At 46.6% G+C, this 18,672-nt stretch overlaps 2 protein-coding genes across 3 annotated transcripts in view; one reads left to right on the top strand and one right to left on the bottom strand.

The window, feature by feature from the left end:
* Positions 1–847: 847 nt before the first annotated feature.
* On the bottom strand, positions 848–4,864 carry LOC118502793 (lamin-B receptor). The gene is made up of 3 exons (XM_036035395.1): positions 4,685–4,864; positions 2,251–4,060; positions 848–2,175 (listed from the first exon to the last, which is right to left on the bottom strand). The coding sequence occupies exons 2-3, from the start codon at positions 4,013–4,015 to the stop codon at positions 1,889–1,891; spliced, it is 2,052 nt and encodes a 683-aa protein (XP_035891288.1). The 5' UTR covers positions 4,016–4,060; positions 4,685–4,864; the 3' UTR covers positions 848–1,888.
* A 658-nt stretch (positions 4,865–5,522) lies between these two features.
* Positions 5,523–18,672, top strand: part of LOC118502792 (mucin-19) — a 45,929-nt gene continuing 32,779 nt past the window's right edge. For both annotated transcript variants that reach the window (XM_036035394.1, XM_036035392.1), the window contains exon 1: positions 5,523–6,872. In XM_036035394.1, the coding sequence (XP_035891287.1) occupies positions 6,773–6,872 (100 nt within the window). In that variant the 5' untranslated portion in view covers positions 5,523–6,772. The remainder of the gene's footprint in view (positions 6,873–18,672) is intronic.

Genomic DNA, 18,672 nt, shown 5'->3' with positions numbered 1-18,672 from the left:
CACGTCATGAGAATGACACCGGACGATCCAGCCCGTAAAGTCCTTTTAGGCCGTCCACACGGATAGAGGAGGTGTGGAAGACCCAAAATAGCGATCGAGTAATGGCGTTGATGCGTCCGCCAGAACGGCCGGGATAACGGATTGGCAGACGACGGCGCTGAACCGTGGGCGGTATCGAGGATTGTTGCGGTTGTAGCGCCTGATAAGTAAGTAAGTAAGCTCTTTGCTTCCATCGAGGGCCTGTGCCAGGGAAATGAACTAGTCGGCACTTCACTCTGGCGCTAGAGAGGGGGTCTCCGTGACTTGGATGCCGGGGCCATCGGGAACCATCTGCGGGAAGTCAATCCAGAGCCTGGCATATGCGCTGATGACATGGAGGCAATATCGGTAGGAGGCTCTCCTATGTGTCAAGGCTGTTTGGAGGCCCCGACCGGATTGGCAGTCGAGGTCCCGAGCGGCCGCTCCTTCCGCTCCTAAGTTGATCCGCCACTGCTCTGAGCTATGGAATTTATCCAAAACTGAAGAAACCCTTACGGAATTACGAGCTCTGAGTATGAGCCTAGTAAGTCATGTTATGAAAATGACGCCGGACAAACCGGGCTCTTCATTCTGTAGCCTTTTAAAACCGAAACCACGAACAGAAGGCCGATAGAGCGATGGTGTTGATGCTGGAGTGGATATGCCGGTCTTCACACGGCAGGACCGGGATTCAAATCCCATCCAGACCACCTCCACCTCCCCATTCACAGGACTGACTACTTTGCTACGGGTAAATTCAAGTCACAGAAAGCCAGAAATGGTGGCAGACCGAGACCTCTCGAGGTTGAAGACGAAGAAGAAGGGTAAGTAAGACGACATATTTTTATACCTTTTTTTGTATTAAAATCTAATACCTTAGCTCAATCGACCTAATTAATCTCTATCACTTCATAAGCTAATATGCTATTGGCAAAATCAACACGCGATCTTCATTGCTGCACTACGGACCTGTGTCGGAAAATGTACAATACATACTAACGAACGCATTTTCGCAGCATTTTGTTTTAATGTGCTTTTCCACGAAGGAAACACACGCATGGACACAAATTTGTTTCGAAAATCTTTCGCGTTGTACTTCCTGGTTGTGTTGTGTGTCAGATGGCAGAATGGTTGACGCCCGCCCGAGAATCAAATAATTAAGCTGACCGTGTGATTGTTACCAAAACTGTTTACCTAAAAAACAGCGGAATGGGAGGGCTGGGGGGTCGTGTAGTGTGCCAAAATACATAAATTGATCTATCTTGATTGTATTAGTTGGATGTCTTCTGCAGCCTTGTACACTTTTTTTTACAAGCTTAACCACCGCTATCTTTCCCTCTTCTCTTCTTACAAAATCATAGATTGAAATATTTGTTTCTCCCTTAATGGTATAGCAGTTTTTGCTACACTTTTTTGTAATAAATGGCTTACAAAACTATCCATTTCAGCTTGGCCTCTTTCCACGCACTTATAGCTACTGTATTTTTCGCTCATTAATTTACCGTAGTGCTGCTGATTGAACTTATCTATCGTGCGCCCCCGTGCGCGATTTGTCTAACGATGTCTGAAACTGTGCTTCGTTTTCGATTCCTTTTCTTTTTATTATTATTGCAAATAAATCTTGACGTGAGTTATTAAAATCGGACACAAGTTTGGACCCCACATAAAGACGGTTTTAAAAAATAAGCTACTATCTCTAAACGTAAAACCGATTGTTCTGTCGAACGTTGAAGCGCAACGCCATATGCCAAACAAAGAAAAAAAAAATCCTCGAAAAGTGTAATGGGGTTGAGAGTGAGGACAGAGAGCAGGGTTTTGAGGTGGGACAGATTTTGCACAACAAAAAAAAAACCACTCCTACCAGCATGTCTTAGTAAACACGGGGAACGAGCAAATGCGGGACAGCGTTACAGTACCGGACCCACGAAGATTCGTACTTTTGAGCGTTGCGAAGATTCAACCGCTTCGCACGGTGCACCAGCACGAGCACGGTAAACAGGACCGCCAGCAACGGGGGCCAGGCAAAGCGCCAATACAGCAACGGCAGGAGAGCGACATTCTGCAACACATCGCCGACGTAGTTCGGTTGGCGCACCAAGCGCCACCATTTAGCCACCAGCAATCTTCGTCCCTGGAAGGTGGGATACGTTTCCAAACCTGCAAGCAAAAGAGGAGAAGGACTGGGCTTAGGAGAAGGATTTCGAGAGAATCAAATTGAGCGACAATACTTACATGCAACCTTCTCGCCCAAAGGATTCAATCGGTACAGATACTTTAGCTGCATCGCCGCTCGCTTCACAAACAGTCCAACCAGTGCCACGGCAACACACCCGCCCACAGCCCACAACGGAACATCGGTCAGCTTGTGCGCCGCGACGTACTTCGGCAGCAGGGTCAACGCGAACGGGAGGATGGCGTAACGCAGCAGCATCTGGGCGCCGAATCCTTCCTGCTGCAGCTCGAACGATGCGGCCATATGATGTTCGAACACGAGCAGATCCAGCAAGTACAGGAGAGTGAGGCCGGCGGCAGCAACCGGTACCGGTTCGCAGGTAAGATGCTGCAGTGCGTACAGCAACCGCTCCTGCAACGGTGCACCGACCAGCTGGTCCGGTAGCGCGGCAAAGTGCAGATTGCGGTACAGGATGATGCCGTTGAAGAGCAGCGCCAGTACCATCGATACGTGGTAGGTGATGAGCTTCAGATTGAACACGTGCAGTACGGTCGGATTGATTTCGCGGCCGGCGAAGAAATCGACCAAAAAGTTGCCCGATTTGGCGTACGGGTTTGCCATTCCCATTCCGGTGACGTTCCGTGCCTTCACGAACGCGACCAGTGCGACGGCGAGCGCGGTGAGTAAGCTTAGCACCAGCAGCTGGTTGTATCCACGGCTGACAACGGACAACAGCGGATATTTGTAGCAGTATTCCGCGACGAACGCGCTCAGTCCGGCTCCGAACGCCACCAGCAGTCCGTTGAACAGGAGCGTGGTCTTTTGGTACGAATCGTTCGCTAGCATCACCTGCTTACCGATCGGCAAGCCCGTCAGTAGCGCTACACCGAACACAAGCAGCGCATACAGCGCACCAATCTCCCGGTTCACGTACGTGGACAGCGTACCAAACTCGGTCCAACTTTTCGGCACCACAAACCGGCAGTCACGGTGCGCACCGGAACAGAAGTGATTCGTAGCGAACGTGAACAGTGGCAGGGCGAGCAACAGTGCGGCGGCTCCTAGCGCACCACCGAATTCAACCTGTTGCTCGTGCAGTGGCGGTCGCGACAGTGCCCGCTGGCCGTGCGACTTGTCCCCGATGCCGTTATCGTTCGTGCGACGAAAGCTTTGAAAGTGGTCCCCGCCTCCTTCCTCTTCGTTGTCCGAGTAGTCCTGCAGGACGCTCATCGAACGGGATACCGTTACGCGGCTACGGTCGGTCGCCGTCGTTGGTGTGATGGCATTCGAGCGGCGGCTCACGTTCGGTGTCATGCTTTTGCTGAGGGAGGACGAACGACCGGCCATAATGCCGGACACTTCCGCATCGTCCAAAATGGTGGACAGGCGCTTGTCGATCGGAGACTTTTTCAGCGTTTGCAGTACCGAGTCGACCTTTTCCTCCGACGCACGGATCCGCTGCGAACGTCTCGGTTCCTCGGGTGATATTTTAACCGGTTCCGGTGCTTTCGTGACGGTAGTGGCTGCTTTCGGTTTTCTCCCTGGGGAAGCTTTGCGGGCTGGCGATGCCTTGCGGGCAGGTGAAGCACGGCGCGCAGGGGATGCTTTCCGTGCGGGTGATGGTTTACGTTTCGGTGGCGATGCGGACCGTTTACGGGCAGCAGCGGGTGCTGTAACAGCCATCGATTTACGTCCCGGTTTCTTCTTCTCCACATTGTTAGCTGCAACTGGTGCTTCTTTAGCAGTGGTCGTGCTAGTGGTGCTACTGCTCGCTGCAGCCGTCACCACAGTCGACATCCTTTTACCACGGCTACGACTATCCATGTTGAAGGTTGTTAGCTCGCACTGCTTTTAAATCGTTTGTTTTGGCTAAAAATAAATGTCGAAATTACAGGTGAGATACAGCAACAAGGAAGCGACCGGTCGCAACGCTTTATTTTTCCAACTTCTAGGATGAAACAGCGATACTGCTCCTCTCATCAAGCAATTGCCTTCATAGCCTACTACAGATTAGATCTGATATGGATTTCCTACAACACGCATCACTGTCCGATTGCTATCCCGCTGATAAACACAACACACATTGGAGAGGAGGGGTGCCTCAAGCAGGAAGTAGGTGTAGAGGGGAGAGCGTACGCCTCACACAGGAATGCCGTTCGATAGCGTCGTTCTAGTTCCATTAAACGCACACCGCACCCCTTGCTACCTGGCCTACCGCAAGCCGCACACATAGAAGCATAACTTTTGCCGCGGAAAACAATGCCAGTTGCACCTACCGCCATACACACACACACATTCACATCCTCTATTACACCTCGTCGAAGCATCAAGCGCCGCACAACGCGGGTATCTCATGAGCGGGAGAGTGTGCCGTACGCTTACAACCACACACAGCGAAACCGCGCGATGCGCGTTGTTTCCAAAACAATATTATCCGATCGTGAAATACGGCTGGAAGCGGTACGTGCCGCGCCGGAAATTCGGTCTGCCTACCTGGTACCGCGTGACGGGAAGTCGTTCGCACTCCGTTGGCCCTCGTTTGCCGCGTTGGAACACCTAAAAATACCACTTTTTTGAAGCTCGCACTCACTTCGCAAGCGTCATGACGCCATTACAGAATGAAAAGACAACCGTACGTTGGTTCGACAGGGGCTAGGTTGGACAGTTGGAACGATTGTATGGGGCGAGTGGCGAACGGGCGCGTATAAACGCACCGCGACCAAGATGGCCGCGCGTACGAAGGAAGCGTTACGCGTTACTCGGTTGCGCTCCGTTGTGTTGGCAGCGTGTACAAATGGAGCGAACATTTAAACTGAGCCGTTAGATTGAGCATAAAAGTGAGGAGAAGCATAATGTGGTGGTTTTAGAGTATGGTGACCAAATATTTAAATATTTAAACAATTATTTGATAGCAGGTTGAATGGATGAGCAGAAGAAAAACAGATTTTTTTATTAATTCAACATTATTTTTTAAGTTGTGCTTTGGATATTAACGCTATTTGAGTTATTTTTTTCCTAAAACACTTTTTGCTTACAAATCAAAATTAAATATTTAATGTCTTAATTATCTTCAAATATTAATCTTAATAAAATCAAAATTTTTTAGAAATCTCGAGCATTAGCTCGGGAAGCTTCCACCGCGCAAAAGCTCACGCAATGCTGGCGCGCGCGCGTCTTAAGCTCGCGCCGAGTCTCTCACTCTCTCTCTCTCCCATTCTTGATTTTTGTCCCCACCAAAGAAAATCCAGAAGACACGCATCCGCACAAGACTCCGAAGAAAGACCCCGCGAACCAGCTGCACGCGGATCGGTTGGCTGGAGCAAAAACACGTTTCAGTCTCAAAGTTTCGCTCACACCGTCGGGAAGCAGACAGCGGTCCGTACTGCTGTTCACGTTCACGGTTCACGTACCGAGGGCTGCCCCAAAACGCCTTGCCTGCAATTCCGGTGCGGTTTCTCTTTCTTTCGAACCCCACCGCGGTACGATCGCGCTTGTGTGTGTTTGCGTGTGCCTTTACAGTGTGTGGGAGCAGCATAAGGTCTGCACACCAGCGTGTTTGTGCATTGTGCAACGACGACATGCACAATCAAGCTTCGAACGCATAACAACGATCGTAGGCCAGTTTGTGCTTTAATTCTTCGACTTTGGCAGCCCCCCAAAATAAATCTGCACCCCGTGGTTTGTGAATCGCGCCGAGCAGTGTCTATGTTGTGCATGTGCCGGGCATTCGTAATAGTGTCGCGGGTGGACCACCAAAAAACCGTCGTCTAGTTCCGGTTGCTGGTACTGCTGCTGCTGCCAAAGAAGGACGGTTTTGTAGGGGGACCGTACCCGGTGTGTCGCAACCGGGTATCGCGAGTATTCATTCGCCGAGCTGCAAAGCGCTAAATCAAACGGTGCGAAAGCTAAGCGTGTGTGTGCGCGCCAGCGAATGACTCGGGTCGCTTTAGGGGAGGGAGTCTGAAAACAGAAACAAACCTGTACCCTTAACGCCGATCGCCGTGGAGAAATCGATATTGTGCAATCTGGTGTCTGCCAACGCGCCAAGGGATCGAGGAAAACGTGCGAGACGAGCGTACGAACCGAAAGAAAGAAGGAAAGAAAATTGAATGCAAAATTGTCAACCGGAACAAAACCGTTTGAGAGATCGTTTGGAGAGCACAAAACCCTCCCCGCCGTAGAAGCCCCCAGAGATCCAGTCAGTGTTGGTGATATTCGGTGCGATCACGATTCGCGAGATCCAAAGAGACGGGACGGTGTGGTGCAATTCGAAAGCAAAAATGCAGTGATACACTTTTCCGTGCCTGAAATTGAATAGAGTTTGTGCCGAAGGGTGTGTGTGTGTGTTTTGTGAAACGAATAGAAAATGAATCGATCTTCAATTGATCGATCTAATTGATCGAAATTACGGTACCTCCCTTGAGCCGTCCGAGAACCGAGCACAAGAGAAAAGTGAACACCAAGCGAAAGTGTGCGCGAGAGATTGGATTTAAGTTGAAATTTCCTGTTCAGAATTCCTGGGCAGCTGCGAAGAGGAAAACCGTTCCAGCGTGTGCAGTGTCCTGCAGCAGACACAGCAAGATGGGTGGTAGCAGGGCAGCAATGCCGAAGTACGCCATCGTTTGGTGCGTAGTTTGGTGCAGTCTTGGCCTAGCGTTGCCAAGATCGGCCGCTCAACAGAGTAAGTATTGGGTTGGATAAGATTTTACGGATGATTAGTCGTTCTTCATATCAAGATTAATCATACTTATCAATGTTGAAATGATTGGACGAGAAACTGCATCGTCGCAAATCCCAGCTCTGCCCTAAAGTCTAAATTACTTTCAATGTCATCACTGTTTGCTTTTATTTGGTGACATGTTTAGCGAACGCGATTTAAGGTAAACATTTTCCCCCCATGGAAGAACATCACGTAGTTTTATTTATATTCTTAAAAAAAAACAATAACACAACTCAGCTGCATTGGTTCGGCAAAACATGTTCTTGTGGCGCAGTTAAGATAAACAAATCGTATGTGCTCCCTCTTTCACAAACTAAACTCATCTAAACACGTGTTTTATCATGGTCTGTGTGCAGTTAAACCAAGGTTTTGCAGATTTAAATTGGGTACAGTCTTACAGTCACAACCTTCACTATCACTCCATCGATCCAACGATCTTGATCGATGGTTAGCTAATTTCCTGAGCGACTGAATCCGTTTAATAACGCATCCCACTTTCTTTCCGCCTCAAAAGCCGGCTAATAATAAAAGCCGAAATTAATTAACTCGGCCACGTAGAAGAAACAAACTTGGGGAATGGGGCGTGCATCATGGGACGGCCGCTAGGAAATGCTATTAAACGATCTAATCGAAACCATCCAATCGTGTATACGGACGGCCATATGTAACAGCTATGAGACGTACTGAGTTTTATTTTTTGCCCTAATGGCAGAGATGTAAAATTGTTCACCCTCCCGCGTTCGAGCGTTTGCACTGTTTTACGGCTTCCGAGCAACGTTGGGTCCCCCAGTTGGGTCCATTCCCAAAACATTGTTTTTTCGTTTTTTGCGGTCGTTGCATCACTAGTAGAAGGAAGGTTAAAGAAAATAAAAAACCTCACACAAGTGGTACCGGAACATCCTCCTTACGGTGGGCGATGATTCAACCGATGAGGGAAGGTGCTCGCTGTGCTCGTTATTTAGTTAGTAAAAGGGTTCGTCGCTTGGGAGTTGCATCAAGTCTTTCGTTCCTAATGCTTCTATCGCATTAAGAGGAATCGACAGAAGCATAACAATTTTCATTAAATAAGCAATCTTTTACAACTTTCTACCATTAAATCTTAGAATATACTTGTTGTGATACATAAAGGTTCTTCTAATAGTGTACAGCCCTCCATAGATGTCGGGCTACGCTCTCAACTCTCTTCAGATTTGCAATGTTTGTTTTCGGTTTTGTCTTGTGCTACTATCGTGAGAGCGTTTGTTGTGTCTTTGCCCCCTAAAACCACTGCATCTATTCGTGCAGTGGAAAAAGAGCGCAGCAACATTATGCAACGGTTCAGTGTTTCTGAACGCCCGCGAACGGTGAGACATGCAGGCATAACCATTTCTAGCTCACCTTCCCCCTGACACTGTTTTGTCCTAATGCCAGAAGGGGGGGGGGGGGGGGTTGGTTTAGTTTTGTGAGTGAAGCAGTTGATTTGGCGAGGGCTAAGGGTCGTTTCTACTCCCAATAGAGTAAATAAAGTAAGTAAATCTTTTGAGTCAATTGAAACTATTCGTGCTAAGGGAATGTACACTAAAAGCGACACTTTATTTATTTACACCACCACACTGGTAAGGTATGGTAATTTCTCGTTTACCCTTTTTGCTTTGCCTTGTACACACTCACACACAGCTATACTCACCGTCCCGATGCGTGAGATTCGAATTTAATAAAGTATTCCACACGACACATGCGTGAGCCCGAGTACGAGCGCGGTTGTTTGGTGCCGCTGGGAATTCTGCAGCTTTCCATCATTTACATGTGCGCGGGAAAGGTTTTTGGCGTATGGTTTGGAATTACCAATTACCTGCTAGTGTACCGCCACACATACACTTAGACACACACACACACACACGCGGGTGTACCAACAAGGCGTTCATTAATTGCTATTATTTTGCCTAATTTTGGGAACCTCTTCTTACTCTAACGCTGTGAAGCGGTGAAGTTGGTTCAGTGTAACAGTGAGGCTTAGAATCGAATTAAATAACACGAATCGAAAGCGAAAGGGTGCCACCAAAGCCCGACAAATTGACGATCCCTAGCCGTGTTGCAATCGTGTAACCCCGAGGAAGCTGGCTGAATGCTCCTAGCACGATCGCCGGAGATTCTTTCTGGCAGATTCTTTTCCCATCCGATAGCCGTTCCCTTCGCTGTCGATCGATGATGGTGCTCGTTCGAGAATGGAACCGTCAGCGAAGCACAAGTGCATGACATGCGGGAACACGGTCACACTCGGACGTGATGATGGTGGTGGCGCACCGCCGAACCACGACATGATCTTTCACGTATTTGCATCGGTGATCGGTTACAGTTCGGTGTCAACGCTTGGTTTGGCTAGCGTTGTTGGATGTGATGCTCGTTCACGTAGTAAGAAGATGCATTAGACCGGTATAATATCTTATTGTGTTCTACTATACCACTCCTCGCGCAGCTCGGCCTCGGCTCGGTGTTTAAACGTCACAACAACTGAAAACCCCTATAGTGGAGCGGTATCGAATGCTGCATTCACGTGCCACCCTGTCGGTGGAGGTCACTTGTTTGGTTGGTGGTGACGGTATTTGTACAAAGAGGGGGACAACCAACGCCGCCTAGAAGCTAGAATGGATAGGCTTGGTTCGTAGTGAAGCCGATCGCAACAATCGAACGGCCAAATATGGCGCCATTGATTGAACGGGGCGCGGGAGAACCCGGTACGGTTGTTCAGCTAAATTGGAAAGAGCTGGCAATTGAAGCGCTTTCGAAAGCACTGTGTGTGTGTGTGTGTGTTTGAGTAATACTTTACTAATCAGGAAGGATGGCGATGTTTTAAAGAGCTATTTTTCAAACAAGGAATGGTAAAAGTCAGCGTGGGTTGAAGACTTTGTTTTCTCACTCGTCGGCTCTTGACGGATTGGATCATTTGGAAGATGAAGTAAGAATCCATTCTGGAGGTTTTACCGTTAGATTTTCACTTCCCAATACCAAACATAGTCCGATAGATTGCCGGTCGATGGCCATCCACAGCACGAAAGACATCAACAGCAAGCGACGAACCCTGTTCAGGAGTATATTTCTAGCGGAATAGTATAATGTTTATTGTTTTAATAATTAAAATATTGTTTTTCTTTATCTTATAAATGAAAGCTAAATTAAAATTGTATTTTTAAGATTTTTAAATATTTTTTACCAGTAAAATTGTTGTGGGCATCAATGAAACTCATCCCTGAAAATGACTTTTGTTGCATGCAAGCATTGATGTTGACTCTTCACTTTGGCCTCCATCAACGGCTTCAAATTAAAGCGTAAGGTTCAAATAATTTTTCTACCTTGTTTTTGCTGTGTATTTATGTACACTTTCGTAACGAAAAGAAAAGCAAAAGAAACCACCCACCCCAGCCTCCTTCTCCGAATCGATCACACTCATTAAAACAAGTGCGACCTTTGGTTTGGGTTTGCTTTCTTTTTCCATCTGCGCGGAGTGGACGCATCGGGCTTACAGCATCATCAGCCGACCACGCTCCCCATTTCGGTGCAAGGCGATGCTGGTGATGCTTACATTAATTGATTTTTCCTTCGCTTCGGCTCGGTGCCGTTTCATTGGTGTTTGTCAAGGTTAAGCAGCATAGTGCCCAATTCAGCATCGTTCGTTCGGGGCGCCTGGTGACCGTCATCAAAGGTGAGAGATTTTGTTCTTTCGTAAAGCAAACGAACGAAATCAAATCGCCCGTGTCATTAAATTAACGATGCAGCTGGAGTGCTCTAGAAAATTAACGCCAGGCGCGTGCAGTGTTTAAATTGTTGTTGTGCACAAACCAAATTGCACCCGCCAAAAACTTTTCCGAAGCAAATTAAGCTTGTGCATGAAGTAATGCGAGCCACTCTGCCACTTGGCACTCACCGTGCAACAATGAAACGAGAGTGAAAGTGTTAGAACAGAACGTTACCTTGAGGGGTTTTTTTTTCGTTTGTTGCTGCCAATGTAGAAAATGCTTCAGTTCCATCATCACCGAACGGCATCGATCACGGTCTGAGGTCGACCTCGGCCTTGTTGATCGATCAAATTAACACCAGTTGTACGTGCACACCGTCTGCTTCACAAAAAACGACAAAATCACACCTGGAACGCAATGGTAATGATGCGGCCCAATTAAAACCACTATGATTAATTGCTTATCGATCGGGTAGGGATCGGGTGCGCCGTTCGTCGCCATTCTGTCCCCTCACCGTTGTTAGCCAGCAACCGTTTCAGTACATTCTGTTTCGCTGAGGTTCGCCGTCTAACTTCTGTTTGCTAATTGCGTACGGCGTTCGAACCGTTCACAAGCAAATGACAATGGCAACAATATATGTAATGCAATAACAGCAGCAAAAAGCCTAAGTACAACCGGAGCAGAGCAAAGAATGCTAGCAACAACAACAACAAAAAACAATGCTGAGCTTTAGAACACATTGTAGGAAATGGAAATGGAATCTGAGGCCCGGTTCACGCATGTATGGGTGCGAAAGGGGGGAAGGTAGGTGACGGGCGGTTGTGCGGCGACCTCAATGCAAGATCTCGAACCAAACCCCGGTCCGGACACAGCCCCTGAGCGGTTCCCTTCCACGGTACGAAAGACATCGATAGTTGCAAGCGACGAACCTGCACGGTGGGGCGCGTTTGACCGTTGACAGGAGCGAGATAGCACCAGATTTGCTTTCAATTCTGCCACCACGATCGCTCAAGGTCTTCCACATGGGAGAACGTGTTTTGTGTCTTGTGAGGGGTGTATTTTGTTGTTGGTGGCCTGCTGCCGCCGCTGTTTGTTACATATATTCGGTGTGGGTTTATAAATGTTTGTTCGCCCCGATCGTGGGCTCCACTTGGAACTAGACCGAAGTTACCCTTCGTTCTACTGATAGTGGTAGTGTGCACCGGCTCTCGCAAGCTGGTTGAATTGCAAAAACGGCCACCACCAGTCTACAGATTCGCTTTCAGACCAGTTCAATCTCCGGCGCTGTTTTTTTTCTTTGCTATTCAGTTTATCCATTGCGCGCCCGCTCTCACTCGGACAAGTTCTGCACAAGAACCTGCTGTCCACCCTGATACGCACGCCATCTTGGGCTGTCCGAGTGGATGGTTTGGGGGACTAGAAAAAAAAACAGCATGCATCAACTCAACACGGCCGGACTGGATAATGTCAGACCGTTTGTGGCGAAATGGGTTTCTTCAGGCGACACACCACCGGTGTCTCCGTCCCGACCATGGCTGTGGTTAGGGTGCCGGTGTTGTGTCTCGGCCGTTAGAGGACGGTTGAATAGAAATTTTGCCCAGTCTGCGCTGGTGTAGAATTACTGAGGATCAAATTTGCGGAAAGATTTTATGAGCTTTTTTTATGAGCGTGAGATCGAACTCGAATGGCGCTAGGTATGGCGAATATTATCATGCGAATTGCGGGGCATTGGAAAGAGTTTAAGCATTACTGTAGGGAGAATATAGCTGCGTGTATTAATTAATATCCCACTGTGAAATGTCAAACAATACAGTCTTGTGAAATAGTTGACTGTATTATACAAGATCAGTTAGCCTATATTGGAGCAGCATATTTTAGTAAGTCACGCAACAGGTCCCACACATCGCATGATATCGAAGCAGGCCAAAAAACAACACGATTGACACAACAAATTGCAACTCCAGCAAAGGCAGAAAAAAACAGGAGCGGATTGTATAATCGGCCCAAAATTCCTGACTAGTTTAAGGCAATCGACAAGATTACCTTCAAACATTGTGCTCACCACAATGGCCAAAACTGGTTCCTGGACGGGTGCTGCTTTTGCGTGGACAGTGGATGATCTGATTAGCATAACACACTCATGCCGCTTGCCAGGTGGCAAAATTGGCCGAGTTCACCCTCTCTTTATAATTTTATTTCGTTAGCCTTTCTAGTTCAAAGCACCTCTTTCGTTGGTTCAAAATCTACCGCACTGATCATTAAACTACAAATCGTTCTTCTAATCGCTGAAGCGAGAAGTTTCTAAACGCACCGGTGCTAAAAACACCCGGGTGTGAAACTTGTGATGATTACCACCTTGGCGGGTAATCTTTACCATCGCCCCTTTTTAATTCCGCGTACCACCCGGCGTACTGCAACGATATCGAAAATCGTTATAAAATTCACCACCACCACTCTCTCAGCGAGCGCCAACGATCGTGGTGATGATGTTATGATTTCGTTTGATTTTCCACCACCACCTCTCGAAATCGCAACGCCTATGAAGCGTGACATTTACTTTGACATTTCGGCACTCATTAACGTTGTGTGTGTGTGCGCGCAAGTAAAGAGAAGGCACCGGCAGGCTTTATGGTAACACGAGCGAGGCAAGCAGCAAGCCACGGACCCCTTCGACATTAGACGCAAAAAACGACCCTTCGTCGCTTCGCAGACATTCCGGAGATCCGGACGGTGCTGTTGATGAAACCAACGCGCGCCACTCGCAAAAGCCTTCAGTTTAAAGTGGTTCGTGTTTCGGGGGGGGGGGGGGGGGGGGGAGAATGGGAGGGTAAAGTGATGATGGTAAGATCGTTCGCGCATCGAAAGGTCAGAAAGAATTGGTGGGTCGTTCTTGGTTGCAAGGGGTTTGAAATGAGTGTGCGGGAGAATCGGTTCGGTTGTGATTGAGCGATCAACGGACACGCTGAACGCGAGCGGCTGACGAATGTAGATAAGGAAGCTGCAACTTCTACTATTGCTTGCGGTTGAGATATCGCGCACGCGAAGGCAATTAAAATCGTACCACAGCGTCAGAAGTATGTACATTGATGCTCCGAATGGATGTTGCCGATTCGATTGCATAATGTTGGCAGACAGGTACGGCTTTGCCGATGTGTTGACGTGCTGCAGTCTGTTTGTATTTGGTGTGATTAATTAAAATTCCAATAGATAGAGATTTAGTTGTATGGTGCAATACATCGTAGTTCTTGTTATTTTGTGTCACTTTATTAGGTCTGCAAGATGTTTCTATGAAGAGCGTCAGGAATGTCAGGTGGCGTATCTCATTTAATAGCATTTGGTGTATTTAATCGGTGTCACATTGTTTGTCATGCGAAATAATGCCAATATTGAGCCTGTTTTGCGTTAGGAAATTTATGGGGTAGAATGTATTGATTAATAAACGTATGCTTAATAGCTCAACATCTTAATAGAAGCGCTCCTTTAAGTCGAACATTTTTAATGTCCAGGAATTGGAGTAATTTCTGAAGGGAGATCCAAGCCATACGCATAAAGAACTTGTTGAATCCTATCGATTACTGCGACTTAATGTATTGGATTTGATAAAAATTTGGAATTGGTATTTAAAGAACTATTGATCGATCTCCAAATCATGAGATTTGGGTATCAGAAAGATGATCTTGATCTTGATTGATGAGATTTGGGTATCAGAAAGATGATGACAGGACGGACAGAGCAACGATCGTCAAGGATTTTCTGGACGTTAAACCTGCATTGATGTGGATTATGGCCGACGGGGACCAGATATCCGAGCCGAACTCCAACAATTATTTATTGATGTTCTTTATTTTATCTGCTACGGGCACCAAGGGCTAATCGAGAAACACAGGTTATGTTACAAAAATACATTCACAATAAACACAGAAGAATCGATCACCAATCCACGTTTAACAACGGCAGGAGTCGGAGTCTGTTTTTGAAATGTTCAATAGGTAGGTCGAAGTGGAATGCATCAGAAACAGTGTTAAGAGCAGCCTACAGGCGGTGCATTGCTGTCTTTGTTGGTGTGTTTCTTGTGATCCTGAGTGATCGAAAAGGTTTATGAATGTCGTAGCAGGACAACAGAGATGCGATGGAAGATTGTGCCGGTCTTGCCATTGAAGCAAGACCCATATCAAGTCGAGCAGTAAAGGAGACAGTCCTGAGACTCCAAAGGACACAAGAATATTTTAGGACTGTATGTACGATACTGCAGCCAGACAGTCTTAATAAAAACTGGGTCGAGGAACTCTTTGGTTGTTCTGAAGATGAGGCCAGACATTTAGTTCCTCTGGTGATAGCATCATCCTTACGCAACCACTAAACAGAACAAATACTTTAAACTGAAGCCACGCGTATCAGTTCATCAAGAGTTCTCGTAGACCTTGAAACTATACAGTCAATGTGGTGAGAGAAGGTATGCGTCAAGCCAAATGCTCGAGTCTTTATTTACTAAAATCATTCGCAGAACATCAAGCTTTCAAAGCCTTTGATATTAGGACAGTGTTCCTTCCTTCAATTCCTTCAATGTCTCTCATAGTCCATACTAACCCCTACTCAATTACCACTTGTATTATTCGATGCCGAAAGGTCTTAGCGAAGTATCTTTTCTATTCAGATAATTTCTTCTTAATTTGATTTGATGGCATGAAAAATACAAGAAATACCCACTAACCGATCTTTTGAGAATCCCGGGAAGCCCTTGTATAAAAATTAACGTGAATCAACACGGGATGTATCATGCTTCAAACTAAACATTCCGAAGAATCCCCCAAGCAAGAACTATATCCTACCACATCGTGACTGCTCATGCTTTATCTTGATCGTGAACCTTCGCTCGACCTTACTCTGCCCGATTCCACGTCATAAGCTTTCACGTGTGACTTCACTCCGTTTTCTTCCTTGTTTCGTCATCGTTTTTGCTGTATCAGCTTCATCCCGATCAAATGGGGGTCATCATTCGCTTCAATGTCACACAATCATTGCCCTGAAGCTGCTCGGGATGCTGCTATGATTGCAGGTGAAATTTGTATCAATCCACAGTAACCGATCGCCCTGTGCGAAGGACACCCCGCTCAAGGATAACAACCATAGGGGTCAGTCAACGACAGTTTTGTGCCAGTGTCCGGTTTTGAACGTTCCGCAAGGACGTTGCCGGTGACGAAGGTTAAACAGCACGATTAGTCATTAACCAGAAGAAACAATACATCTGGTGGAGAGTATAACAACTTCATGCCCATGTCATCAAGATGAAGCGTGATGATGCAATCATAACTGATGAATTAGGAGAAGCCAAAAGAAAAAACATCACACAAAGTGGAGCAAATGTGTATGCATTTTTGGGGAACCACCATGCTGCAGCTGCTTTCCCTTGCACAGTTTGCTAATTTTCACCAGCCTTCACCAGGCGCACATACATTGTGACGTAAATGGAGCGTGTAAATGGACCGGCACGCACTGAAAAGCAATGGAAAATTAATATTAGACAACGCGTGGCCGTTGCGATGGAAAAGACTCAAAGTGACGAACCTTCCAGTAAAGTGGCTGTGCAGAATATTGATGCACCAGAGAGCATTGCATTAGTGAGAGATGGATGTGCGTGCAAAATTCCGTCATCTCATTTACGGCGAAGAAGTATTGCTTTTTCTGCTCGCCGATTATTTATTGCTTTCCACCAATGGAATGCTGTTTCATATGCATTAATTAAATTTTTTCTGCTTATATTTATTTTTGTCTTGGCAGTTTTTTTGTTTCGTAAATTTACAAAGCATATATGAGTGTGTGGGGCCCATTAGGGCTCATGATTATTCAATTTAAGGCTGCAAATGGAATGATAATGCCCCTTTTATTTTTAGCGTATGGAGAAAATCGTTGATCGATGACGTGCGGAAAATTAAACAGTTTTAATTGTTCATTAGAAAATGTTCATTAATTCGAAATCAATAACATTAATTTCGCTTTTCGTACGATACTTCCTACTCCCAGAACACCTGCTGACAAGAGTCACCCTAAACCGTTCCACACCAATGTACAAAGCATACGAATCATCCGTTCGGACCATTCCATTTCGCAGGGTTGAACTGTAGCTCACCCCGCAAATTAGTGGCTGAAATTGATCGTAACCCCGGAATGAATGAAAGCGCGGTGCATGACCGCCGAGAGGTTGTGCACTTTCGCGACAAGTCATGCGAACCTCCGAACGCATGGGAGACGAAAGTTCACCGCAAAAGCTGAGCAATGATACGGTACAGGGTACGGTTTGATTTCGGGCGACAGACTCAATTTCGAGACTTTCGCCCCGGGGCCAGTCACTTTCCTGCGGTAAAGTTTGAGAGCAATAAGCCACAGCGGTGCTGTGCGAGGTGAAATTACAAATTTCACTTTCAGACCGCTAACGAAACTGGTCGATTCTCTATCGGTGGAATTAATCGCTGTGCGCACTGCACCAGCTGGGGGTGCCATTTTCGGGAGGCAAGTTTTCCGGTGAAATTGAAGTCGATTCAATTATTGCCCATTATGATTGGAGCATCTGGTTCGGTTTCTTATTTTTCGGCTTTTTGAGTTCACTTGGAAGCAGAAAATCGGTGTGATTCTCAGCGGGCAAAGTGAAATCACACACTGCACCGGGACGCCGGGAAAAGGGACAATTGAGAAATTGTAGGTGATTTATGGATGAGATTTGATGGAACTGTATCATGCTGTTGAAGATTTAATCGCACATCACACGCAAAGATCGGCACAGACGGAGACGCATTCAAATGGTAACGCTTGCATAGCGTTACGTGTGAATAACGCTTTGCCCAATATTCGCTTAAGCTTGGCGACGGGCTGGAGCAATGCCAGTGAAAGGGAAAATTGATCACAATCAATTAAATTAATTGGCCGTGGATGCGTATTATAAATATTGGTTTGCATTTGCAAGCCTTTTAAATCGCTCAACTCCCAAACAGTGACGGAACGAGGGTGGTACAAATTAGGGGGCGTTGTAAATGTTACGGTTGTTTTCTTTTTTTTTGCAATACCTACCGAAACAGCTCAAACCTTTATTGCACACACACTTGTTGGGCACACTCTTCAACCCACAAAAAAAAATACGAAAGAAAACGAAACGCTCCTTTCGTTTGTCTTCTGGTCGGGCGTTGAAGTCTTTTTTTTTAAAATGGTGTTAAATCTTAGCGTTTACGCCGCGCGTTGATGGTTTGAAATTTCATGAAACCCATTTTAAATACGTGCAATAATTGTGAAATTTGTTTTTCTTTCGGTGTGTCACCCGGTACTTTTTTCGCATTTTTTTTCACCTGCTAATGCTGCTGCTACACGCATCGTTGCAGATGGTGCTGGGTGGAGCAGATGAGCAGCAATCTGATGTATCGAATGAAAGGCAATAAATCAAAACAAATTAATTGTTGTGGGGTGCATTTTTGTATAAAACTACCCGCATTCACTGTGTCTGAAATTTGCTGGAAACATTTAAAAAAGGTTACATCCGGCAACGTGTTTCGTGCTCCATCTCATCTCCGAGGCACATTCCAATGATCACCTTGCCTGCGCCTGCTGGGATTGTACTGGTGAAGCAACATAAAACGGGGCCCAATCATGTAAGCACATCCGTCGCCATGGTGACTGCCGAAGGGAATGTGTAAATATGTAAATATGAACGATGATCTTTCGGTAGGCGCTGCGGCGTGAAACTAGCTTGCTCTGTTGGCCGTGTCACACAGTGTTGGTGCCGGCAGGTGTCCATATCCGGTTCGAAAAGAATGTGTCGTCGTTGTTTGTGTGTCTGCGCAATAGAAAGAAGAAAAGTGTGACTGGTAATGGCTTGTACTAAGCGTCATCAGTTTACGACTCAACTGTCATCAACTATCATCGATCGTCCGGTGCGTCTGTGGAGATCGTCCAAGGTACCTTCAGTCCATTACTCTAACACTAACCGTGTCTAAGGGGGGGTTTGGAATGATTGTTGGCTATTTTTATACTCTCGAATTCATTAGCCGCTTGCAGGTACCAGA

This window comes from Anopheles stephensi, chromosome 2, assembly GCF_013141755.1.
Source record: "Anopheles stephensi strain Indian chromosome 2, UCI_ANSTEP_V1.0, whole genome shotgun sequence".
NCBI lineage: Eukaryota > Metazoa > Arthropoda > Insecta > Diptera > Culicidae > Anopheles > Anopheles stephensi.
Note: the sequence above shows the minus strand (reverse complement) of the source record. Positions and strands in the feature narration are given on the sequence as shown.